This window comes from Sturnus vulgaris, chromosome 5 (assembly GCF_052056855.1).
Source record: "Sturnus vulgaris isolate bStuVul1 chromosome 5, bStuVul1.hap1, whole genome shotgun sequence".
Lineage (NCBI taxonomy): Eukaryota > Metazoa > Chordata > Aves > Passeriformes > Sturnidae > Sturnus > Sturnus vulgaris.
The window spans coordinates 23,816,436-23,843,056 of NC_142247.1; the positions used below are offsets into that span (position 1 = coordinate 23,816,436).

General features: G+C 39.1%; 2 protein-coding genes across 6 annotated transcripts in view; one reads left to right on the forward strand and one right to left on the reverse strand.

The window, feature by feature from the left end:
* Positions 1-10,247, forward strand: part of PLEKHG7 (pleckstrin homology and RhoGEF domain containing G7) — a 31,184-nt gene extending 20,937 nt beyond the window's left edge. Inside the window, exons 12-15 of the mRNA XM_088166060.1 lie at positions 427-506; positions 1,784-1,943; positions 5,825-5,922; positions 7,422-10,247. Coding sequence (XP_088022186.1) covers positions 427-506; positions 1,784-1,943; positions 5,825-5,922; positions 7,422-7,529 — 446 coding nt within the window. The 3' untranslated portion in view covers positions 7,530-10,247. The remainder of the gene's footprint in view (positions 1-426; positions 507-1,783; positions 1,944-5,824; positions 5,923-7,421) is intronic.
* The window catches only part of EEA1 (early endosome antigen 1), a 75,914-nt gene continuing 58,557 nt past the window's right edge, over positions 9,265-26,621 (reverse strand). For all 5 annotated transcript variants that reach the window (XM_088165053.1, XM_014889159.2, XM_014889145.2 and 2 more), the window contains 7 exons: positions 22,175-22,360; positions 21,599-21,730; positions 19,626-19,811; positions 19,081-19,319; positions 17,499-17,619; positions 17,066-17,164; positions 9,265-16,008 (listed from right to left, as the gene is read on the reverse strand). In XM_088165053.1, the coding sequence (XP_088021179.1) occupies positions 15,886-16,008; positions 17,066-17,164; positions 17,499-17,619; positions 19,081-19,319; positions 19,626-19,811; positions 21,599-21,730; positions 22,175-22,360 (1,086 nt within the window). In that variant the 3' untranslated portion in view covers positions 9,265-15,885. The remainder of the gene's footprint in view (positions 16,009-17,065; positions 17,165-17,498; positions 17,620-19,080; positions 19,320-19,625; positions 19,812-21,598; positions 21,731-22,174; positions 22,361-26,621) is intronic.

Genomic DNA, 26,621 nt, shown 5'->3' on the forward strand with positions numbered 1-26,621 from the left:
AGATTAACAGAATTATACATTGTTATGGCAGGTCCAGAATGAACCTCTGAAGGTGCAGAAAAGCAAAAGCAACTGTATAGTTTATCAGAGAGAGACTGAGATACAGCAAAACTGCCAATAGGATGAGTAATCTGTATGACTGTTTATTGTTCTTTCTCTTGGCAAGCAAGTAGTTGTTTAACCAGAATGAGACAGCTGCTACAAGATACAAATTTAGTAGCCAAAATGACTGAGACATATGATTTAGTGCATTTGAGAATGCAGAGTGGAGGATAAAGAGTTGTGAACTATACTGGAAACAAGGCTTCTTTGTTAAAAGCATTCTGTAAGGTACAGTGATTCATAGATGTGCCTCATCTTAGAAGTAGCAATTCCTTAAAATAATCACACCATAAAACAGATTTTTTTTTTTGTTTTCCTTCTCAGAAAGCACAAGACTCCTTGACGTGTACCTCTTTCTATTTGATGACTTCCTACTAATTACCAAAATTAAACGTAACAAAAAGGTAATAATGTCTAGAGATATACAAGGTTGCAGTTGTTATATTTTTTAGCTTTTGGATGGATTTTGAATGTACTTTGGGAGATTGATCTAATGATAAAAATACAAGATGACTAATCAGCATGAAGAACAGCTGATACTTCCTTATGCGACTAGCAATAACACTGATTCAAAAACCTGCTTCTAGGCTCAGTATGGTACAGGAACACTGTTACAGGCAGAATTTACATTACAAGACCTTAATATCTTCCTGATGTCTTTCTGATGTGCTGGATTCCTAAACCTCAGAAAAGTTTCAGGAATGTAAGACTTTTTCTAATGGTCTCTGCTACCTGAGAATTTTTTATCCCAGAGATATCAGAACTGTTGGAAAGAAGAAAAAAATTAAAAGAAAAAAAAAAGCAGGGAAAAGCTAAAATGATGGAAGATTGGTTACACTGCTTGTTGTCTTCTCTTTGCCTTGATTTCCCCAAATTTAAAATTGAGATATAATGACTCCTTTAAAGAAAATGTTTCTTCATAAATGATTCTATAGAGTTCTCTAAATGATAAATATCTGTATTTAGACACCAACAGAAGAACAAGATGCCCTGAAATTCTTAAAGCTTCAGAGTAGGAGTGCATTTAGCTAATTAAGTTTATGAAACTGATGTAAAGTGAATCTAAATGAACCTGTGATAAATCTCCTAGGTTATTTAAAAAAAAAAAAAAAAAAAAAGAAAAGCAGGAGCTCTGCTTTAGAGAGAAAGGAGATAGAGAAAGCATGCAGAGAGAGGTTTTAGACTAGCAGCACCATCCCTTAGCAACGGGGTTGGGGAAGGAAGCAGAAATTCAAGGCACATGGTACCCTAGGCAAATCTATTTGATGGTTGTCCCACATACATGTGTTGGTGAACTTTCTGTGAAGGGCTGCAACTCATCTGGAGCTCCAGGAATTCTGTCTTGTGCATGTACATAAGGGGAGATGAGGAAACTTACCCCTAAGGAATGGAGAAAAAAACCTGCTATTAAAATAAGGAGGGAAAGGGGGGAAATACTTTTGGAATGCCTATGACTGTCATCTGCACGTGGACTTGTATTGTGTTTCTTTTGTAGCTTTTTAATGCAAAGTGTGACCTTGCAGGAGAGTTCCAGGTATCAGTCAGTTTTTCGAAGATTCCTCAGGCAAATAAGCTGTGTATCTTTGATAAGAGAAAGCACATTATTTAGAGTTGTTTAGTGCCTATACTTCATGAGTAGATGATAGACAACTTGCTAACCAACTTCATTTTCTCTTCCCAGAAATATGGAGGCTCAGACACCAGCTTAATCCCTGTCTGTCCTTCCCTCACTCCTGAGCTACAGTCCTTCATAAGAGAGGGGGGATTTTGCACAGTCCTAGACCAGCCCATCCCACTAGACAGACTCATACTGAAAAATGTTGAACCCATCCAAATTACAGGTATGTGCCTGCATGCACTTGAACACCTTCATAAACACCATGTCAATGCAGTGTGTGTGTGTGTGGTAGCATAAGGACAAGCTGCTGTTTACCTACAAACCACCCCCAGATGCCTGGGGTGCAAACACTGGTGCCTCAGCACTGCCTGGTTTCACAGCTCTGCTCCTGCTGTGAGGCATGAGCTGCTCACAGCCTTAGAATTCACAGCCCAAAGCCCCCTGCTGCCAGCAGTGACTCACACACACACACCAGTGACTGTCACATATTATACACTCACCCCAAAGGAGGTATCAAGATTCCAAATACTTCTTTCTCACAAGCCAAGTATTTCCTTGTCCTAATAGGCTCTATCAAACATCTTTTCCAAGAATATTTTCATTTCCATACTAGTTATGCAGCTTTTTTTCAGCTGTACTGCTACATTGTTCTCCTGGGTGTCCTCCCACATACACAGCAGCCATTCTCAAGGAGGCTGGAGAGATTTACCTCCTGCTACTGTTCCTATTCACATCTCCACCAGCTCTGAGAGGATGGAAATCATGCAGCATACATTAATGCTTCCTTGCTCTCAGATGTCCAAATGCATCACTGGGGAATATGCCTCCTATCCCTGCTGTTGCCCAGTTGGGTGTGGAGTGAAGGAGGGCTGACTGCCACAGAGAGCGACCAGCCTTACCCTGCCAAAACACGGCTCCTGAAGTCACTAAATCAGATTCTGGGCTGGGGAGCAGGCATGAAACATCAGGCCTCCCCGTGGTCTGAGGTACTGACACAGCAGGCTCTCACAAACCTCACCTTGGTGGTGAATGGTGCCACATCCAGCTGGTGGCCAGTCACTAGGGATGTTCCCTAGGGCTCAGTATTGGTGCTGGTCCTGTTTAAAACCTTTATAAAAGAGCTGGATGAGGGGATTGAGTGATCCCTTAGTCAGTTCACAGATGGCATTAATTTGGGTGGGAGTGCTAATCCACTGGGAGGTAGGGAGGCTCTGCAGAAGGATCTAGACAGGCTGCATCGATGGGTTGAGGCCAACTGCAGGAGATTCAATAAGGTGAAGTGCTGTGTGCTGCACTTCAGTCACAACACCATCATGCAGCCTTATGAGTTTGGGGAAAAGTAGCTGGAAAGCAGCTCAGAGGAGAAGGACCTGGGGGTGCTGGTTGACAGCCAGCTGAGCACAAACCAGCATGTGCCCAGATGGCCAAGCAGCCCAATGGCATCCTGGCCTGTATGAGCATAATGTGGTCAGCAGGACTAGGGAAGAGATCTGTACTTGGCAGTGGCGAGTCCACACCTGTGTCCAGTTCAGGGCCACTCACTACAAAAAGGACATTGAGAATCCAGAGTGTGTCCAGAGAGGAGCAGTGAAGCTAGGGAAGGGTCTCAAGAGTAAGTTCTAAAAGAAATGGCTGAGGAATCTGGGGATGTTTAGCCTGGAGAAAAGGGGTGACATCGTCACTCCCTACAGCCACCTGAAAAGAGGCTGTAGCCAGGTGGGGGATGGCCTCTACTCCCAGGCAACCAGCGATGGGACAAAAGGAAATGGCCTTAAACTGCACCAGGAGAGGTTCAGACTGGACACTAGAAGTTTTTCACAGAAAGAGTGCTTAAGGATTGGAACAGGCTACCCAGGGAAGTGGTGGAGTCAGCACCCCTGGAAGTGTTCAATAAATGACTGGAGGTGGCACTTAGTGCTGTGATCTAGCTGACATGGTGGTGTTCAGTCAAAGGTTGGATTTTGGAAGTCTTTTCCAGCCTTAATGATTCATTGATTTAGTCTAACACTACCAAGATCACAAGAGCCTCCTGCATCAAAGAGAATGAAAATAAATACAAATCTCTGGGCTCCAGGGTGATCCTAATCCTAAAGACTTAGAGAGCTACAGTGCTCCGTGAGAAAGCAATAGATATGGAAAATAAACCTACAGTCTGTAAAATATACGATAACTTTGAAATACATTCGCCCAGACTATTTAGCATTCAGCATCAATGTTGAGAGGATATAAAGGTAGGCAATAAAAGGCAAATTACTGAAGACAAGATAAGGGGATGAACACAAAGAATAGTAACCTTTTTTAAAAACTTTTTCCAGGCACTGTTTGTCTGCCTAATAAGTTCCCCCTACCAAACCAGCAGAAATGGAGCAAATGTATTTCTTGCCTGCAGGGTGGAGGGGAGGGCAGCCTCACATCCTATATAAGCCCAGGCTGAATGCAAGGCCAACAGCTCCTGGGTGCTGGAGAAGGCAGTGCAGCCACCCTTTAGTTTGCACCTAATAGATTTACCATAAAAACCATAATGGAGATGGAAATAATATTTTTGGATTTTTTTTCCAAGTCAGCATTTTCCATAGAGATTCCTAACCAGGATATCTCTATCTCTGTGATCCAGCTGCAATAATCAGAATAGAAAAAGCTGCCTTCTGCATTCCAGCCTAGGCTCTGTCCACTGGTTATGACCTTTCCCTGCAATCTTGGCCTCATTGCTTGACTTCTCTCCCATATATTCTTACCAGCTTTATTACAGCTGTAGCCATGGCAGTCTCTGTTGCTCACTTATAGTCTTATAGCACCTTGGAAGCCTTATCCTAATTACAGGACCCCTTGGGGTGAGGTACAATAAAAACAGTGAGAAAAATTACTATAGGGAGATTGCAGTTCAGATTCCCACCGTTCTGTGCAAAACAACAAGCAAACATTCCAATGTCAACAGAAAATGTCCCTTTGCAGGAGAAAAAAAAATATATTTGATATTGTCTGGAATGTGTGACCTTGGGGCATGTTGCCAATATTATCTGCAGTCTCAAAGAGACTTTTATTACTGGTGGCACTAAAAGATTAGTTAGCATGTTCTCAGAAAGTTCATGTGATCCATCACATTAATCAAAAATGAAATCCTGATTTTTGATCTAGCAAGTATTTTTGCATCCATTAGTTTGCTGAGAGTTCACATTACTTTGAAAATAAACAAAGCTCAATGCAAGTACTAGGAAAAAATATATATGCTGCAATATCCTAGAAATACCCTTTCTAGGGTAGCAGGCAGGAGGCTGATATTTATGTAGGATAATTCTTGTCCAAAGCCTTCTATGCATCAGTGAAGGGATAGAAGATAAAATGGTGTGTTCATAACACCAGGAAGGTAACCTAAAGCTGAAGCATCTGCAAACACCATGACCTAGTACAAGAGATGTAACTTTACATGTAAATATAATAGTAGGAACCCAGCTCTGAAGGTTGTAAGCAGCAACACACCTTCCGATGAGAAAATCACTAGCTGACTTAAGCCCCCCTTTATTCCAGATGTGTGACATTGGTGTCACTTTGTCCCCTTGCAGAGAAATGCACTACCTGATGCTCGCAGTCATCTTCAGGAACAAAAGCCTGGCATAAAACAGAGGCAACAGAGGCTGCCAGCAGCCAAGGGCATCCCCAGAAGCACCAGCTCAGGCACGTGCCCAGGGAGAACACAAAGCCAGCAGCTAGCTTGAGTGCAGCCACTTTCCCCCGTGCCAGCCATCACACAGACTTACTTAAATAAAATTAAAATGGGACCTCTCTTTTAAATTTTTGGTATTTGTTTTTCTCTAACTTCAGTTAGGCCACATGGAAGGGAAATATTTCTTAATGATCCTCAGACTCAAAAGCACCTTAGCTGTACCATGATGAAGCAATTAAAAATAAAACAAATGCAAATGTTTTGAAAAAAGAAAGCTTCCTACACAACAAAATTAACTCACCCCGTGAAGGTCCAGTTGCCCTTTTAGAAATCAGAAAAGATGCTTACATATATAATTCCTTCAATCATAATCAATGTGATATAAAATTGGACTGATAGTTGTATAAGGTGCATTTATATCACTTCTTTGCACTTTTCCACAGTCTTCAGCCTGAGAAACGCTTTTCTAATTCAGCATGAGAACAGGTACCAGCAGTGCATAGCAGTCTTCTTGCTACAAGCTCAGACAGAGACTGCCAAGGTAGGTAACAACTTTCTTTTCTTCTCTAATTACACAACAATGCTTTCCCTAAAGGAGAGTGGCAGCCTAAAAGTGCTCATACTGTGATAAGAATCTCTTACAGTTGTGACACTTGACCAAAACTAAAAGAAAACAAAATAACACCCCAGCGCTCTGGTTCACATATTTGTTATACAATTTTTGCTGCTGAACATGTTCCAGTTTTCTATCAGGGCTGATAGCAGGTCATAGTCTTGTTGAAAAACATTATCAATTCTCAATGCTAAAAAAAGAGATCCATTTTTTGTGTCACAGAAGACGGTCAGCCCCTCCAGAGAAGTCAACACCAAAACAAACCCCCTACACCCAATTCACATGCAGTAGTATTCAGATCAGAAACCTGTTTCATGCTCATCTATTCACAACATGCATTTTGCAATTTCAGACTGAACAGATGGTATGATTAATTCCACTGTTATATAAATTTACCCCTCATTTTCACACCATGTCACATTTCTAGTAACAGCACTGTGTATCACATCTAAAAGTGTGTCAGGCACTTTTCAGTATTTTGCTTTCTCATGTAAGTTGAATTTCCCTCTCTAATACCTAATGCCCAGAAATTTGACCACTGCTAATACTAATTCTTGCAAGTAAATGGTGGTAGACTTTTTCTAAGAGAAGCACTGAGTGCATTCTTTCAATTTTCAAGTTACTGGCTGGTACTTGGAATAGCTATCCACTCAAGAAGTCATTACTTTCTCCTGTTACTGAAACATGACCCTCCCTTTCCAAAACCGCCTTCATACCAGGGCTACCATCTCCTCAATGTCATAGAATCATAAAATAGTTTGGGTTGAAAGGGCCTTTTAAAGGTTTTAGTCCAAAGGATAAATCCTTTTAGGGTTAGTCCAATGTCTAATCATAGAAATTCAGAGACAACTTATTCGGGTCACAGAAGTTATCTGGATTAGCAGAGAGAAGGAAGTTACATATTTGAAATTATATTTCCATCACCCCCTGTCCTCATACCTGGATGACAGCAAAAATAGACCTGAATGCTGTCAGCATGATAATAGAAACTGAAATTCAGTTGGCAGCACATGGCAGATTTTGGAGGGGGACAGAACTTGTGATACTGATAGGACTGGAGCTGTCTTAATCAGAAAAATGAGGAACCCAAACTTCAGGGACAGTATTAAACTAATGAATAAACATTATACAGAAAGGGGCGAAATAGCCTGCAACAAACTTCACCATTACAAGCAGAGCATTAAAATCCTGCCTGCCAACCAAAAATGGAAATATTCACTGGAAATCCCTGTCCCCAGACACAGATTTCAGTAGCCTGAACAACTGGGAGGGTCTCAGTTGTGGGATAATTCATGTTTCCTTCAGCAATTACGAGCACAAGCTTAAAGAGAGGATAAACAAAACTAAAAGCTCTGGATGTTTATGCATCTAACTTACTGGAAATTTTATAGGTTGTCTTTGTTTACAAATATTTTCTCTTGTTACAGAAAGCATGGATGTCACAGATAGAAACAGCAATCTCCAATTACACCACAAAACATGAAACCAAGAAACACACTACTTTCTGCTTCCCTGCTGAATCCTCTGAAATTTGATAATGTCAGCACTGCACTGACAGAGCCAGACTATTGTGGTGATAATATAGTTCTTTCTTTCAGAATGCCTTAGGTCTCTGAATCTAACATTTCTGACTTGACAAAAGTATGGTGCATAAGACCACACCACGTAGGAATAAATTGGAGGAGGGGAATGAGCCATGCAACAAATATATCGCTCCTAGATGCTCCTTTGCTTCACCTAGGGAAGGCTCTTGCCACCCAGGGAAGTTTTAACAGAGTTTGTCTTTTCCTAGAAAGCATGACAGGGAAAAAACCCCTGTGTTGGTATGGAGAACTCATCCACCACAGAAGTTTAGAAGGGTTATTGCATCATTCAAACTGTATTAATAAATTTCATTAAATTAGAATTGTGTAGCCATAGCTTCTGATACTTACGTGTCTCTAAGCACTAACCTGTAACATCACAGGATGTTTTTTGCATTAATACTGAACGTGTGTATATATTTATACATATGTATGCATTTACCTGGTCCAGTGCTCTCCAGACACAGCCTGGCCACTGTGATACACAAATTCCTGCTCTGCCCCTGTGTCTATCATGGGCATGATTTTGTCACAGCTTCCTGGGAAAGGAACAACCATCAGGCTCCATGCCAAGTGGTGAATGTGTGAAGCAGGAAGGCAGAACAGAGTGCAGACAGACCTGCACCAGGGCATCACACAAGCTGCCAATGCCTCGCCACAACTTGGCTGACATAACTGTGCTCCATCCCCCAATACCATGCTCAGCTGCACACTGCATCACACCAAGGCTCACCAGAACCTCACAGCATCCTGAAACCAGTGCTGACAGGACAAAGACATTTTAAGCCCAGAGGACTCACACCTGATAGACTAAGGTCTGTGCATTGTGAGCCAGCAGAAGGGAGAGGGTATTTCAATTTGTGCACTTTTTACCAGAACAACTTTTAGCCAGGTCTACTCACTTTACCAGACAAGCAGTCACTCCTGGAGACCAGCATGTCTCCAAGGAATACAGTCCAGGGGAAGTATTTACACACAGGCTTGTCTTCATGGAGACAAGCTCAACAGGCTCTTCTGTGATGTCAAAGGTACCTCAGGAAGCAGTTGAGGCAGAAATTGGCTTCCCAATTCAAACTGCCTTTCAGAGAGGACCTTTCCTCTCCATCTTTCTCAATATCTACAAAGAGCCCCTTGCTTCCATATCCAAACATGGTTGGTTGGTTGTGCCTCCATAATTCAATACCAGCTTTGCCACAAGACTGATCTCCCATATTAACCCTCTGGCTTCTCTCTGCAACACAGTTCCACCCTGAAAGAGTTTTCCATTTCACAAGTGAGACCTTTATTGGTCTAAAAAATAAAACAAGTGCTACTTTTGAGTTTTCCAGTTATGCCAACTGTCCAGATGCATCGAACACGATGTTAGAACACAGCCAGTGACAGAAAGACTTTCATCCAATATGGGATACTCAGCAGCCTTGCACAGCTATTGGGAATGAAAAGACTACTCTGAATTTCACCTGTGGGGAAAAAAAACAGATTTCAAAACCAGTCATTATTACTGTGTCCTCAGGAATGTGAAAGCCTTTGTTGCAGCTCCCTGCAACTCTAAGAAACTGGAATATTTAGCTTGCTCTTACATGTGTGGCTTCCCTACAGCTCATTTGTGAAACTATATACCTACGATTTCAAAGTAGCTTTGCTGTCTGAAACGGGGGAAGGTAGTTTTGAATGACATAACCTGGTCTATTAGAAAGGTCTAATTTTTTATTATTATTATTAATAATAACCATTTCTTTAACAGATTAGAAAACAAAAATGACATTTCAGCAACAATTCATCATAGTTTAATACAGAACCCGTTGATGCATGGTGTCACCTTCTCATTCAAATCCACAGCCACCTTTTAGATCACGGAGTTTAAGAATTACAGTGGACACTGGACTAAATTCTTTCACAATGTAAGGCACAACTACATGATCACAAATAGTAAACACAAACATTGAAAATAGAACTTAAGAGAGTAAAACTTCAATTAAAAAGAAATAAAACCAAAACAGACTCATGCAAAAAAATCTATCTACACCTACGAAGATGGTATGATCCAGTTTAGAAATACAGTACTCTGTAAGTAAAACTGCAACATAAGTCTTTTATAATACATTACTTCTAAATACCAAGTAAAAACTTATAATTTTTCCATTTATATTTTATACAATTATACAGAAATTAAGCTGTATGAACAATATTCACATCTGCAATAATAAATTGATCATTAAAAGTCAGAAAAGAGGCAAATGAGACCATGTAATTTGTGGCACGCATCCATTACAGAACACCAATCATCAAGTTCACATCTCGAGTACTGAAGAAAAAAAACACGACCAAATGAATGGTACATTTGGTGACTGAGGCTATCTGTATCCAAACGACAAAGCTCCATACAAAATTGGTTTTACCCAGCAGACCATAATTATGAAAGCTTGTGGTTATAATTTATTTCCTGTCCAGCAGCTAGTGTTTGCAAGGTTGAAACTATAGAAGTTAAAAGAATTTAAGAGAATTTACAATAACTTGAAACTGTTGGATATTTTCAAATCAACATTAAAAAAAATACTCAACTCTTTTCCTTTTTGGTGATAAACTTTTGCAATTTTGGCATTCACTATAACTTTTACATAACATGACAGTGAGAAAACCTTATTAAACTTACCTAATGTTTGAATTTCATATTGAGAGGTAGCTTAAATTAAATCCTGTGTAATGGCATCAAATGGGGGAGTGGGGAATGTGACTTTATTTTTGTTACTTTTTTCCTTTTCTTACAAAAGTGAATATTTCTATACAAGCAGCATTTTGGATATATTTCTATAAAAAGTTCTGGTATTTGCTAACCTAGCGAGACATTCTTTCAAACATCCCTTTTGTGCCAGGAATCAAGCTCTAGAGTGACACAATGGAGGACTCTGCCATAAAGCCAACAACAGTAGCCTGGACCTGCCAGCACTGACCTGTTGATATATAACAATGAACATCCTTTCCCAGCCCACCTTACAAAAAAAAAAAGCAGGAAATACAGACGAATTTGGTTTTAGTTTTAAGTTTCAGTCACAGGGGGAGGGAAAATTGGAAAATGTGCCTTCCAGGTTCCTGCTTTCATACCACATTGATTCAAAGGAGTAGCAGGGCTTCATCAATCTCTAAATGCACAGACACTTCTCTATCCACTGCATAGTGAGTGCGTGGTATGTGGAGAGCTACAGACAATAGGCAGAGTTCATTACATTACCTAGTACCTACACTCTTCATTATTGTGAACTTAAGTGGTATCTAATGTTCTCTCTAAACATGCAAACTTTTTTATTCAGTGTCCCTTTAAAAAGAAACAGAAAAAACCACATTTCAGTGGCAGGACTTACATGCAATTATAGCTGGTTCTTAAAAGTACATCAATTTGGAGATGCTGTGTTTGGACAATAATTTTAAACTTATTCTAAAGGGGATACTGAGGTCAAGACTTCAAAACCAAAGAAATGGACAACTGGCAAGATCCTTGCAAATACATAAAACTAATTCTTTTTCTCATTTTGTAATCATAAAATTAAGTTCTACAAAGACATGCATGTGATGAGCATGATTTTGTTATATGTGCTCTCAGATGATGATTGTGTTTTTGGTAAAAGGAACTGTGAGTGCAATTCTCCTTAGGGCCAAATGTATACAGTGAAAAATCCAGCTGATTATAAACCTGCTGTCCAATGACTACAGCTAACACATGCAATGCACATGATGCCATTCCATTTACTGTAGATTCTCTTAGACAGCAAAAAGTGCACAGTGCAAATGACAGTGTTGTTTCCTAGTTCTCTGAGAATATGAGAGCAGGAGGGGTGGTACCTGGAAGAATAATTTATCTGTTTCAACATGCTCAAACCATGGTATCATTCTTCTTGGCATAGTTTAGATTCTATTTGAACTTCAGCTCCAGCATTTTTCTGTCCATCACTGAGTACTGGCCATAATTTTTTTTAAGTTTTGCAACAAGCATTTGTTCCCACTCCATGCTTAACTGACACTTAACAATCCAGAAAAGCAGTTGAGTTTTCCAGGTACCTTTATGAATGTCACTTCTCTTACATCTAGCATGAAAAAGCTCAATTGTTCTGGCTCATGTAATATAAACACAGAGAGGCTACTTCATGCTTCTGCTCCCAAATGCCTTCTTTCTTCATTAATAAGAAAGCTTTTCCAGTGAGGATTCACAAACAATCTTAATGGTCCCAAAGCCAACAAAAGTAGTTCCTCATCGTTCTTATGTACCTTGTGCTCCACACTCCATGGCAACTTGGTTACTTGACACCTTCCAAAAACAGAGGTAAAAACCCACATTTCACCCTCATTTCATTTGGGCTCGTACCAGACAGTGAAGCCAGCTGAAAAATGAGATCCTACTAAACCTCTTGCCTTTGTTGAAAGCTGCAGCAGAAAATTCCTTTTGTCTCTTCATCTCCAGACAGCAACTTTTCCTACTGTGACTCATTACTTTTATCCTCTTCATTCAACCTTTGCAGAAGGGGGAAGATTACATTAGGGAGTACATGGGGAGAAGAAATAAATAACAGTGAAGCAGAGCCAGCTAAGGTCAAAAGCCTGCCATGCTGCTGACATGAGGCCAGAGTGGAACAGCAGGATTTGGCATTTGTGGGGCAAAAATGCAGGGGACTGTGGGTCTTTGACTGGGAAGAGAAGTGTTGTCTCCAGGAAGTTAAAATAATTTCTCCCCACCCTTTGTAAGACTGTCCTTTACACATTTACAAAAGCTTCTGTAGCTTGTCTCTGCCCATGAAGAAGTTGGTCTCTCACATTCTGCTCTCGAAGTAATTCTGAACGTGGATGGAATATCCTGCAGATGGGACAGTTTCAAGAACAAAGCCCACACTTCACTGTCCCATTCCTGATGCCATAGTAATGACTAGTAACCAAAGACTGCTTGAGGATCTCAAACCTACTGGTCTGAGTGCTGGTTTTGCCATTATTTTCAACTCTTCCTCTATAATGGCTGCTTCTCAGTGAATCAGAGCCATCTGCCTATTGCTAGGCTGTAAAAACATCACTGTACATCCTCCAGTTCCAAGACTCAGTCTCTTCTGCCATTTTATTAGTTTTCCCCTCTGTCCCTGTGTCTGCAGTCTGAAAAATCAGTGAATTAAACTGTTTTGCCTGGAATCCTTCATTTTACTCTGGTAAAAGTCACCAGGCTTTTTACTTGGTTTTCCTGTTACTTGGATTTTAAGGCAGTGGAACAAAAAATTCACATTCCTACTGAAACAGGCCGATCAAAACAGTCAGACTCTGCAAGCACATTGGTAAATACACAGCTTTTCACCTTCCAGTTTCCCTTATTATGGGATATTTGCTTGAGCCTGAACACAGCTTCCTGGCAGTGAAGCCAAGTATTATAAAGTCAGTATACCATCAGCTTGTCCACAAATACAGACCAGCACTAAGAATTACAAGTACAAAAGAAGGAGCATAAGTCTGAGCAATGGAGTCATAAATTCACTCCAGTGAAAAGCTGTAGAAATCATAACCTATTGCTGCAGAATCAAAGCTCAAGCATGAAAGTTTCTACCCCACTGTTCCTCCAGATTTTAACAATCCTTCTTTCTACAAATGTGTGTTCAAAAAGCATTTCCATCCCCTCAAAAAGCTGGTTATATAAACTGGCCAGCAAAAGCAACTTTCAAAAATCCAGCTGGTTTTGCCCCTGAAGCTGAAGAGCTCCACACCAAGGTGTGATCTGCAGTCAAGTGCTGCTTCAGCAGCCTGCTGAGAAAGGTGACTCTTCTTGTCTTTACACAATGGCATCCCAAAAGGTTGCATTAATAACAAACCTTCCAGAGTTTCTACCACTGCAGAGTGAGCTTTCACACATTCCTAATAAAAAGCAAAACACCTAAACACAACTGAATCTTCTAATCACTTTCCTAGCTCCCCTGAAAGATTTCCATCTTCCTCTGCCTCCTGTGTTTTGATCTTAGGCAGCTGTGGGAAGCTTCTCCCTTCCCTCTAAAAATCCCTCCTGTTCTATGTGATTGTCCTTCACCCTAAGAACCACACAAGGCTCTTGTGTGTTACACAAAACGGCAGAATGCATCTAGGCTGGAGCACGACTGTCACATCTCTACTTTTCCCACATTCCTAAAGTCAGACAAAGAAAGACTCTAAAGCAATTTTTTTGTTTCTCTCAGTAAATAAATAAATAGAAAAAAAATTCCCAGAGGCAGAGATTCTGTTCATATTTTCTATTCAAAAGACTCTTATGCCAAACAGTTACACTGATGAGGAGAAACAGGGAGTCCAGAGGCTCTGTTCATATGGAATTGCTGCAGCAGGGATTTTTTTTTTTGAGCAAGCAACTCAGAAAAGCAGGTCAGTGTTTTGTATGAACCACTGTTGTAACCCAAACCCTTCTACAATGACAAGAACAAGTTACATTATTCAGTTGGCTTTTGGGAAATAAGAACTCAATTTTAAGAAAAATCCTTGACAGTAGAACTTGCTGTAGAACTTGCTGGGTAAGTCAAAAGGGAATATGAAGCATATAGATCACTTCTTCTGGAGTAGAGGGATGAAGTTTCTTCACTTGACAGTTAATCAAGACAAGACTTTTTTTACAAAGGAGACACTTCTTCATTCACATATAGAGCTGAAACTAGATAAAAGCAAACAAATCTTCCTAATGATGACTAACCTACCATCATTGTGAAAGTATTTGATTCCTTGCCTCAGGAAAGAATAGAGGAGTTCAGGGGACAACCTTTTTTCCTCTCAACAGCTGGCAAAATTTGGTAAGATACTGAAACATTTGAGGGATGGAGTACTTATTAGGGTATTTAAGACAAAAAAAAATCCTAAATATTGGAAGGCACCCCTGCTTAGAAGAAATAATCTTAAAGTTTTGAATTACCAGATACAAAGGGAAGAAAAGTTAGAGACAGGCAAGCAAAAATGAAGAGGTGCAAACAAAATCACAAGAAAGAAGTCTGGAGCCTACATGAACTCTACAAGAAACTTCTGTTCCCAGTACAGAAAGCATTAATAAATATTTATAATCATGCATATTGGCCTCTTAGTTGGAGCTCTTTGGCTTACAACGAAGCCAGTTTTCCATTCTAAGCAGACGAAATCACATAACTAACATGACACTTCAGAGCGTTCAGACCATTACCCTGGTAATGGGGGTCAGATGGAGTAGCGGAAAAGTGAGGTTTGTTAGGTGTAGCAGGAGTTCAGCTTCTTCCACCAAAAGCTGAGGGAAAGGATAGAAGAAAAGGCCAGAAAAACTAAAGCTGTCTCAAAAAATACTTTTTCTTAGTTGGATACCTGGCTTGGAAGGTCTGGATATCCCTTAGAACTGCAGTGATCTCTCAGTGCTTCCAGGATATAGACAGGGGCAAAGATGTGCTACAGGCTTCTACCAGCATTGTTGGTTTGCTTTTTAAAACCCACATGTAAGGATTTCTTGAATGTTAAAATGTGTCAATCAAATTTGTAAAAGTGAAATCAATCACCATGGGATGAAATATTGTAATGTATCATATAATATTGCTACAATGCCAGATAAACTTTGTCTCATCATTTGTCCACACATACTCTCTCAGAGAGACAGACACACTCACATACCAACTATACAATAGAGTATGTATAAAGATGTTCCAGCACCCAAGTGCTGTATTGGATAAGGACTTGGATGCTGATACTACTGATTGACAAGTGGGCAAATAAAACTGAGTTGAAGTTGAGTCCAGCTGTTACCCTCACTGTGGAGTTCAAACTTTAGAGACAAAAATGCAAATACCAGAGAGACAGAAAAAAAACCAAAATCACAGGGGGTTATAAAGACCATCAGATATGCAATCAAATGCAACAATTAGTTGTTTTTATAGCAACATTTGATACATAAAATCCTCACAAGTTTTAGCATCTTCCTTTTTCTTTGAAGGAAACAAGAATAAACTTCAATATCACATAAATGCTGTTTCTCTTGAACAAAAAAATAAAAGATAAAAAAATACATTGTTACTCCTCTGTTTAAACTTTATTTACAAATAACTGGATATTTCTAATCTAGACATAGAAGCTCTTTCCATGATTAATGTCAGTAAGCTATGGATGATCTGAGCCCATGTCTCACAAAAAATACAATAGTTTTGCTTGGTATCAATAAACATTTTAAAATATACTAGATTTTGCCAAGTGTTACAATCATTGTCCAAACTGAATAGTAGTCTGAGTGCAGAATGAAGTGCATCAACAGAAATAGTAAATTTTAGTGTAATATTTCTTGGTCACTCACAATAGCCAGTTATCCTTGCAAGTCATTAAAGCACGTATCACAGACTCGGACAGGCTTCTTGGAAGAAGGAGTTAAGGCATTCTTTGCTGAGCACTCAGCACAAAAGATATTTCCACACTGTCTACAGTGATGCTGTAAAAGAGAAGAAACATACATTCTGATCATCAGTGGCAGAGCAGTGATCACTATCACGTCAAGTCAACTCTCAGCCAAATCAACTCCCATGTTTCAAAAATTAGTCAATTTTTAATTGGCAGTTACATAGCACAGAGGAGGTAATTTGAGTAAATTCTTTCTAAAGGATATATGAGTAAAACATTCAGAAGTGCTTCACTAAGTCAAGAGAATATACCATTTTCAGAAAATTGATGGTTAAGTTTATTCTCCTCTTGAATTCGTTCTCTTGAACTTTTTCTGGTCACATGAAATACATTCTTCTTATATGTAATTACCTGCTTTCACATTGAGAAGTATCCTTGAATCAAAGGATCCAGCAGCCTTTGTTGAAAGGCTACTCAAAGAACATGACCAAAATAGTGCAGGCCAGGGGCAGTCACCTAAAACTATATCAGGAAGCTCTGCAAAAATGAACCTCACAAATATCCCTCATCTACTTCATTGCAGTCACTTGTTGGAGAGGTGCTCATCTCTGGATGAAGGGCAGACCCTGCCAATTGATGCTAACATCTTAGCTGACCACAGCAGTTTTTTAAGCAAGGTCTGACTACAGATCTAGAACACATCCAGTTGTTTCTTCTGTTCCGTGGTTTACAAATGTATAGCCACAAAGCACCAGACCACGGTGATGCCTCATATTTTCACACATACCTGATTTCAACCCATTTACATTCCTTTTATACCCATAAATCTAGTTCAGATTGGTTACAAATACATTTTCTGTAAATATGCTTACAAACAGTATAATTTTGCCTGCTTGCTTAGAGGATTAAAGCATTTTAATACTGTTTATAAACTGATGCTGTTAAAATGGAAAAAGAATCATGAATAAAGTAAACTCCACAGCCCTTATTTTTAATAAGTTAAGGCACTTCAAACAATAATTGTATTCTGAGATGCCTTGAGAATCACAACACTATTCAGGCCATTTTCTGAAGTCTATATCCCATTTAAGAGTTTGAAAACAATAAAAACAGAAAATCCCCATAGACACAGGGTAGAACACACCTACCCTTCTTACTGTCACGGAAAAGCCTTTTCCACAGGCCATACAATTCTGTACCTCATTGTCTTCTGCCCACTTCCTGTTGAGAGCTTGTGTGTGTTTGATCTATAAAGAAGATGCAAAAAAAGCATCAGGCTTTTTTAAAAATGCATGTCTAATTTTTGATAATATCCTCTATTTCCAGAGCATGCACTACCCACTACAAAATAAAAGCACCAATTCTATCATGATACCCAGGCCTTATGTTTGTTCAGAAAGAAAACCTTCCAAGCTTCAAAACTATAAGCAGATTTAATAACACACAGACAGAAGCACCACACACCACAAATATAGAAGCTTAATTCACTCTAGAAAGGCAACCCACTAATCTGACACAAATTTGAAATTATCCTAAGGTCCCAAATAGAGAATCACCAGGTTTAATAGCTTCAAATTATACCTGCAATGACTGGTTTTCTCGGCCAAGTTCCTGCATGGCAGCAGTTGTATTATCCAGCTTTTTCTTCATTTCTACAAGTTTGGCTTGAAGCTTTTCAATTTCTCCCTCACTTTTTATACACCTGAGGTAAAATAATAAATAGTCAGCTCAAAGCATTTAAGACAATGTGCACTATGTGTCCTTTGAGCCAGTTGTCACACTGAGAAGCTACCCGCATAAAATCCAGCCAAAAAAATCCTTGTTCTGAAAAGGTCTTGGATGCCTTAACTAGGTAAACATTCTGTTGTAACAATCAATTAAAGATTATACTGGCATTGCTCCTAAGTATCTGCAGCTTATCAACACCTGCAGTTACACCCCAAACCAGGGACAGTGCTGAATGCAGTCCCTCAACAGCAAGCCCTGATAAATACCCCTGTGCAACAGGACATTCTCACAAACCAGCTGCTGCAGATCAGGTCAGGCAACAGAGCAGAAAAGAAACCTTTTTCTTCTATCAAGGCCACCTCCCATCAGCTGAAATTCAGTTAGCTGCTCAAAGGCAAATTTCAAAGGGTATTTTTCTATCAAGCTAAGTAAACAGCTACTGGATGAGTCCAACACCGTACAGCAAGGGATTGCCAAAAAAGGAGGATCTCACTTGAATTGATCCCATTCTTTTCCAAGGTCTACTGCCCAAAAGTCAAATCACCAAGCTTGACAGTACTGACAAAGATTTTCCCCTCTGCCATCACCAAACATGTCAGGAAATAAGGACAAAGAAAGCTTCCTGTCTTACAGGTGTTTCTTCCACCCTGGAAATCACTGCATTCGGGTAGCTCCTGCTGCCTTGCAAAGCCTCCCTGCTGCCTGAAGGAAAAGCACTCTGCTTACCTAAGACTTAAAAATATATTGTAGAGACAGCAGCAGAACTGGAGAAAATAAAACTGCAGGTTTCCAAGAGGAAGAAAATGCCTCCTCTGTGAATTTTAGTCTATCTAATCCAATTACACACTCAGTCTCCTAACAGAGTAGTGGACACACCTAGGAGTTCCTATGCAAATTCTATGTTACTTAAAAGGGGTCTCTTCCAGGCTTCTGGATGACTAGGGCATGTATTTGAACTGAATCAAGGCATGGGAGCCTCAGAGTGATGGAGGACAGTTAACTCAGGTAAGAAAAGTTCTCTCTGCCAGGCCTTACAAGGTTGACACAACAGTTGAGAAGCCACAGCCTGTATACCTGAAATCTCAGAGAATTTAAATCTGAATCAGTGGATTTAGAAGGCTCTCACAGATGGACATAAATCTTGGAGAGCAAGCACAGAGCTGTGTATTTGGTGATAAGTAAAGATCCTGATAAGCCTGCCTTATTTTCTACAGAACAATCACAAAGATCACAGTTGGTTTCCAAAACCTCTTGCTGTGCTTTGGAAGGGATGGCAGAAGATTGCACTCTGCACCCACAGCCCAGACACTAAGAACAAATGCAGACTTTATTTAAAGCATGAATACAGAATGCCAAATCAACTCAAACAAGTTTTCATTCTCAGTTTGCTTAATTTCTCAAACTACACTTCCATATCATCATCACCACAGCTTACCTCTCCAGCAAGGCTCTTCTCTCATCCTGATTATTCTGGACTGTTGCTTCCAAGACAGCATTGTCCCCACGTAAATCATCTGTCTGTTTCTCCAGCTCACTCACTCGTCTTTGACTGCTTTGCCACTCTTTCTTCATGGTAGCCAGGTTTTCATTCAGGGCTGTGACCTGCATGGTGAGCTTGGTCTCCTTTTCCTCATGTTTCCGTTTTTCTTCTTCTTTGTCTTTTTTCTCTGTGTGCTATAAAAACAACGGAAAAATGAAAAACAAGCTTCAAAGCATTCTTTCCCTATTCCCTACATTTAATTGAGGCAAATAATCTTACTGTAATAGAATCACTACTTTTAATCAACATACTCTACTAGACAAGGCTGTCACCTCACAGAATTTTCCTGTAACATTAAATGCCTCAAAGATTTTTGATCTTGTCATTTAAAAACTCGCGTAAAGTGAAACTAAAGTCAACCCATTGCTTCTTTTCTGTCCCTAGAAGAATCCAAAGACATATTCACAAAGCAGCAGTCTCATTCTCTCTAATATACTAACCAGTTTGGCTTCAATTTCAGCACATTCTTTCTTCAGCTCCTCTTCTCTCTTTTTCAACTGATCTTTGACAGCTTGATGTTTTTGTTTCTCCTGTTCCAGAGTTGAATTTGCATTATCTATTTTGCCCTGCAGTTCTAATTTCTGTTGAATCAATAGCTGGTTTGCATCCTTGAGATTTGTCACTTCCTATTAGGATACAGATTTCAAAGTTAACATAGCAACAGTGAAAGTGTAAATGGATTTAAATTCAAAAATACTGTAATCCTTTCCTAGGAGAGGACAGCAATAATTTTTAGTTTTATCACTGGAAGAAAGGATGATTTTATAAAGCAAAGTATCTGTGATTTTCATGATCAAAGATTTTAAACTTATATTATGGTCAACATTCAATTTTAAACATAATTTTAATACATGTTTCTGCTAAAGTAGAGAGGAAGATCTGTTGAATTGTTTTCTACCATTCCTTGAAAAGATGTATCCATTGTCATTTTCTAGGTACTGTTCTAAAATCTACTTCACACTATTCTCTGGTTGCAATAATGAGGTTAAAAAAATTGTAATGACAACATAAAACTGAATGCTGATCGAAGAAATTTAGTTTCTATAGTCTCCAATGTATAAAAAATTACTCTGTTTTAAACAAATGGGATGATATAAATAATGGCTTCACTTGTTTTTCTGTAACTGAACTCAAGTAGAATAGTTTATAGAAATCATCTTCCTTAAAATTACATAGCCAAGCATATAGGTACTAACAGAAAAATAGGGGTGGACCATTTTCTATAAATCAAAATTCACAATACAAATTAAAACCAAACCAAGGACAGTGAAAAGAATATATCCTCAGAAAAAGAAGATGCCCTACACATATATATACATCCATTCCTTGTTAGGAGATGGGAAACAGAATTTAAGTCTTTAGGAGACTTTCAGTCTGATTGCTTGTAGGGAGATAAGAAATTACTATTAAGCTGATAATGGTGTGCACACCTTTTACATCTTTATAAATTTTATTCTTTAGAGTAGAGATTTTAGGAACAACAAGAATTACAATACCTTTCCCAAAGCAGAGTGCTCGAGAGAAAAAGAGTACAGACTTATATCTAAAAATTACAGACCATTTTCCAAACAATGGAGAACAAAAGAACATCTGAAGATCATAAGTTATCATGTTATTTTCTTTTTATAAGTGTATAGGGAATTGTACCTGTATTTATACTTGTGCAACAATTTAAACTAAGTGTGCTTAACAGATGCAAATATAACTGCTAATAGAACTTTATGGAAAACACAAACTGCAGCCTTTCAGGAATGTTAGTTTTTATAGACACTAAAAAACAGAATGTGTAGAGTCTGGCAAGAAACAGTTAGTTTTACTGAAAACTAAAATTATTTCATTAAAGCCTCCCAACTTTTACCCTTTAGGGAGCTCAACTGATTGTTATGATTTTGAAGAAAGTTTGTCTTTTACGAGGCTCCTGACATTTGCCTCTTATGAGGCTTCCCCAACTGTGATTTTTTAAGACATTTTAAGAAACAACACTAGGAGAGTTTCAACTCAACCATGCATCCTTGAGAAGTCCCAGATGTGCTTAGAATATCTGGAAAACTTCACCATCATGACTCTTTTGGACAGCTTTTCATTTCAGAATAGTCAAGCAAGGGTATGCACAGAGACTTTAGAGTGGAACTGAAGAAAAGTCAGGACATACAACCCATCCTGAAGTTAAGACAAGTTCTGCAGCCCACCTGGCTCACTAGGCCCTGGTGCTCAAGGATCATCACCAGCCCAGACCTCATTGCTGAGGAAGCTCAATAAAATCTGGGCTTTGTTTCCCTTAACTAGTAATACCAACATTTACAGTAACCATCTTTGCAAAGCCATTCCAGATAATATCTACTGAGTAGGCACATATTTCTCATCAGATAAGCAAACACATGGAGAAAAAAAAACTTAGTTTGTTTCAATGTACCTTCTCAAATTCTTGCTTGCAGGCTTTAAGATCTTCACCCAGCTTGGCACTTTCCTTTTCAAGTCTACTCCTTATTTCCTGGAGTTCTGCCGTTTTATATTTTTCATTAGCCAAATCTTTTTCTTTTAAAATCTTGAAGAGAAATAGAAGTGCTAGAAAAGTTACCTCTTCCAAGTTCACAAAATAAAAAACCCAACCAATCAAAAAACATCCAAGGTCCAAAAACTACTTGGTGGCTTTTTAATTATGGGGAAACAGCTGCCATATATCTATCCACACTTTGTAATACAATTAGCAGCATGATTACAGTTTTAGATTTAAAACTAATAATGTTTTCCCACCTGTCTAGCCACAAACCTGTTGAGAACAAATTAAAAGCCCATTCTGAACCAATTTCATTACAACTGGCTCTTTTTTAAGTCTTTTCAGCAGTGTTTCCGTAAAACTGTCATTGTCATGCACCACAACAGCGTAATGCTCTCAAATTAGAGACATAATAGAAAATAATAAAGGGTGCCTGAATGGGGTGGATGTGAAATCTTTTGTTTGGAGATTTCAAAAGGCAGAGGCATTTACCCTGTCATTCTGAAGATCTTGTAGCATTTTGGTCTTCTCACCCAGCTGCTGTTCTTTCTTTGATGCATCCTGCTCCAGTGTAGACTTAGCTTTCTTCAGTTCCTGAATCTGTTGATTATTGCTAGCAATTCGATTCCTGCTGGAGACTAATTCTTCTTGAGCTAGAGCAAGTTTTTCTTCTGTGGACTAATTACAAAGAGAGTTCTGCAAGTTATCTCTCAGTATAAAAGTTTCAGATATTAAACAGCCACTTAAACATTTTCCAAGTAGAAAAATTGCTACCTAGAGTGCCACATTTAGCTTCAAATGTTGACAGAGCATAATTACAGAAACTTCTCGTTTACAAGGGTTACCCTAAGTAAAAAGAAACCATGCCAGCCTCATTTCCAGGAACAAAACCCTACTGTACATGTTCCAGCTTACATCCTTACACAGACAAAGGGTGAAAACATGCAGAAGGGCAGAGAACAAAAGATAACTGACAAAAAGAATACACTTGAATTTGCTCTCACGAATTAATTTTATTATCTAGGAAAATCAACTGTTCTATAAATCTAGACCGCTGTTATTTAAGAAGCAGTGAAGCTATACTTTGAAGATTTCAAAAATCATTCAATGCTATTTTTATCAATGACTTAATAAAGTTAGTGTTAGGACAGCTGTAAAATCTTTTAAAATTCTGAAGTGAAATGTATAAGATAAAGTTGCTAATATCAGAATAAGATGTTTCATAGCTTCTGCTGCATAAGCATTGTAAACATCGAGTTTAAACTTTCATTCAAAATCCAGAGATGATATATTATTTGCTTTTAATTCTCATCACTAGCTAGGAAAAGAACTTTGATGTATCTCTCTGAAATAGGTCACAAAAAACAATCCAAAACTTGCACCCCAAGCCAAAGCTCATTCTGTTGGCTCACAGCAAAGTCAAACTTTGGGGTTCTTTTTGAGTTAATATTCTAAAGGTTTTTTAAACCTTCTAGCTTAGATAAAGACTAGTTCCACTTGAAACCAACAAGAAAAAACAAACAAACAAACAAACTAATCCTCCACTTCTCCAAAATATTGTTATTTGATGGAATCTTTTGATGCTGCGATACAGGCAGCAAGATGAGATTCATTATTAGTAATAAGTTTATCGCTTTCAGTGCAGCAGTAAGGATTTAAATTCTTTCAAGACAAACTCAATTATTTCTGAAATCTTTGCTGAAATATTAATCAAACCGCTTGTTGAAGGTTAGTGGTTTTAAAAGGAACTATAAGCAGAATTTTCAGTTCATTCAATTATGCCTATGCTTTAGTCACTCCCATGTTGATTTAAAAGCTAATTCATTTCTGATGCCTCATGACCCTCCTTTGTAATATCTGAAGTATTTTGCTTGTAGAGTCAGACTTAATTTGAAACAGCAGTGATGGAACACTGCTGATTCAACAGCAGTTTCAACAATCCCCATGACTCTTTAAAAGCTCACACAAGCTTTTAAAATTACAGACAAATTACTTTACTTGCTTTCTGAGCTATTAGAGTTTACTACTTAATACTTTGAAAGGTGTTGACTCTGAATTTTTTGTAAAAAAATAGGAGGCACTTTTGCAGTTTCGAAGTTTCAATAGGGTGGGTATTTCAGAAAGCAAAATTATCTCCCTCTGTTCCATTGTGTGCAGTGGAATACCATGTTTTCCTAACACTGAAGAAGGTTAGGAAGCCTAGCATCATCATGTAACATCTCCACAGGAAAACCCAACAGTCTCTGAAGTTTTAGAAAGAAACATGGTCAAGCCACAACAGGAAATGTGGTTACATCAAATTTGGTAGCACCAGATGATGAAATTTGATGAAGTGGATAGTGACACCTACACACAGTGGGTACACCTACACACAGTGGGTACTTTTCTCACCCATGCCTCAAAGTGCCCACACTGTACAGGTTATCTCATTGCATCTACACTGAGGCTAAGACAAGGAAAAGGTACAGAACAAGAGGTTAGTCAGCACTTATTTGAGTAAATAAAGAGAAATGCTAGGTTGACTAGTACAGAGTTTAAATAAATAAAAATATTGAAAAATTACAATTTTATTCACTACAGCTTGGGCTGTGCCAGTGCAAATCATAGTGCCAGCATCACAACTGGTCCTAGCAGGGTGTTAGCACCTACATTCATTCTACCTACATGAAGTGCACAAACAAGCATTTGAGTCTGTGTGCTCCCTGATCCCAGTCCATAAGGATCAACATTAAATTATTCACAGATGCTAACCTGATCTCTCTTCACTCCCTAAGAAAACGATTTTGACTGACTGCAGCTTAGGCTCCTGACTTACTGAGGTCTGGCAAATATGACTTTTGTTCCAGAACATTCACTGGATATATGCTGACAGCAATGCCAACACTGGAGACAAAGAAACATTCTTTTGAAAACACAGAAGAAACCAGGACTGACTACAAAAAGCACAAATGCCAAAACTCAAGAATACTTGGCAGAGCTCAGGAGATCAGATTCACAGAAATTATTCTTGCACTAAGTCAAAATCAAGGCAAAAATAACACTTGGTACATTTTTATCAACTCTTCTATATAAAAAATGCCTTTTTCGCATAAAAAAGTGTGAATATACACACACAGAGATATTTGTATAATTATGTGTGTGTATAGACAAAATTTATTTAGTGATATTCTTTTTTAATTATATATCCCTTTTTTATCAAAAATCACAGCTTTAACAAGCATTCAAGTCCTTCCTTATTTCTTTTTCCAGCCACAAAGATGAAAACGCGTATGAAAGAGACATTTCTAAAGCAAAGTAAATTCGCAGCAAATAGTATCCATCAAAGTATAACTACATTCCCACTTCAGATTTTATTCTTTTTTTTTTTTTTTTTTTTTTTTTTTTTTTTTTTTTTATTACAACGTTACAAGCTACATGGCCGGGGTGCCCTGCTGTGGACCCAGGAGCTCGGGCTCCCCGGTGCCGATGGCGCTGCGGAGATCAGCGCCCTGCTCTGCACCCCTGGCTCGGGCAGCGCTGCCAAACTGCCCCGAAGCGTTCGCTGCCTTTCCAGGGCTCACCTCCGCCCCCGGCCAGGGCCGAGCCAGCGATGGCAGCAGCGATGCTCCCGAGAGATGCCAGCAGATGGTGCTCTGTGCACGGCACAACTCCCGCCATGCCCTCCCGGGAACCGGCCCACCCCACCCACGGCACCCACCAGCCTTTCAGGATCCATCCCCGTGCCTGCATCTTGGCCCCGCCAACAGCACCGTGCCACACCACGTGAGGATGTTTAAGTTTTCCATTTTAAATCTAGGATTGCTAGGATGTCACCATATGGTGTGGCCAGGCCTGTTCTGGACAATGCTGGGCTCCTGACAGTGCTGACTCAACACAGCTCTGCAGGGAGTGCATCCTATCTCTGCTAAAAATCCTGCACTGAAAGACACCCAAGCTGACTCTACATAGACAAGTTTGAAAAACTTCTGCCACTGCCTACCAAGAAGATTAAGGCCAATCTAAAGCTCAGCCTGCCCATCAGATTTGGTTCCAAACTTCAGCTCTGGCTCAAATGAGCTACTTTTAATAAGTAACTTCCTCAAGGCAAAACATCATGCAGACAACTGATTTTGAATAGCCTGTAAAATTCTACTATAAAGTTCTTCTGCCTTCAGTGGCATTTTGATAGTTATCTCTCAAGACTAATGTGGTCACTCTGAGGCTGTCTGAATGTGCTTTTTTTCTTTTGTGGTCTTCTAATACACATTTATCACTGCTTTAATTTAATGTACTGAGGTAGCACAGCCATGATTAAAGTTAAGCTCCCTACCTTTTCCAGGAAAAAAAAAGTGGCATCAATCAGACCTCACTAATCCTAATTAATATATGTTTTTTACAAAATTTTTAAATCAAGCAAACAGCCTCCAAATTGGTATACCACTTCAGTACTTAGGATCCCAGTCTTCTTCAGGGTTTCTAGGCTCCACAGAAACTTACATCATAAATCAAGTTACCTGATTGCTCACCTTAAAAATCTTGCTTCCCCATTGCCATCACCTTATTTTACCTTTGTGCATAGAGCTCCTCCCTCTCTCTTGCTACCATCCCCATCAAGTCTAAATACGAGACACTTACTGTCCTATTTTCTACTTGCCAGAAGTAGAGATCATCAAACTGCTTTAATAACAATAATTACAGCTATTTTGCAACAAGCGATACTTTAATGAAAACTATACCAAAAAAACCCGAAGTTACTGAACATATCCAATGCTTCTACATGCCAATCCATTACCAAATGGTGATTTAAATGCATTGCAGGAAATAAACTCACAGATGTATATGTGCAATAGCAACAAACTGAAAGAAAGAATATGCTTAAACCACCAGTGCTTGTTCATCATGCTGAAGCTCTCCACAATTTAACGTAGCAATTCAACCATGGTACACTGAAAGTAAAGCT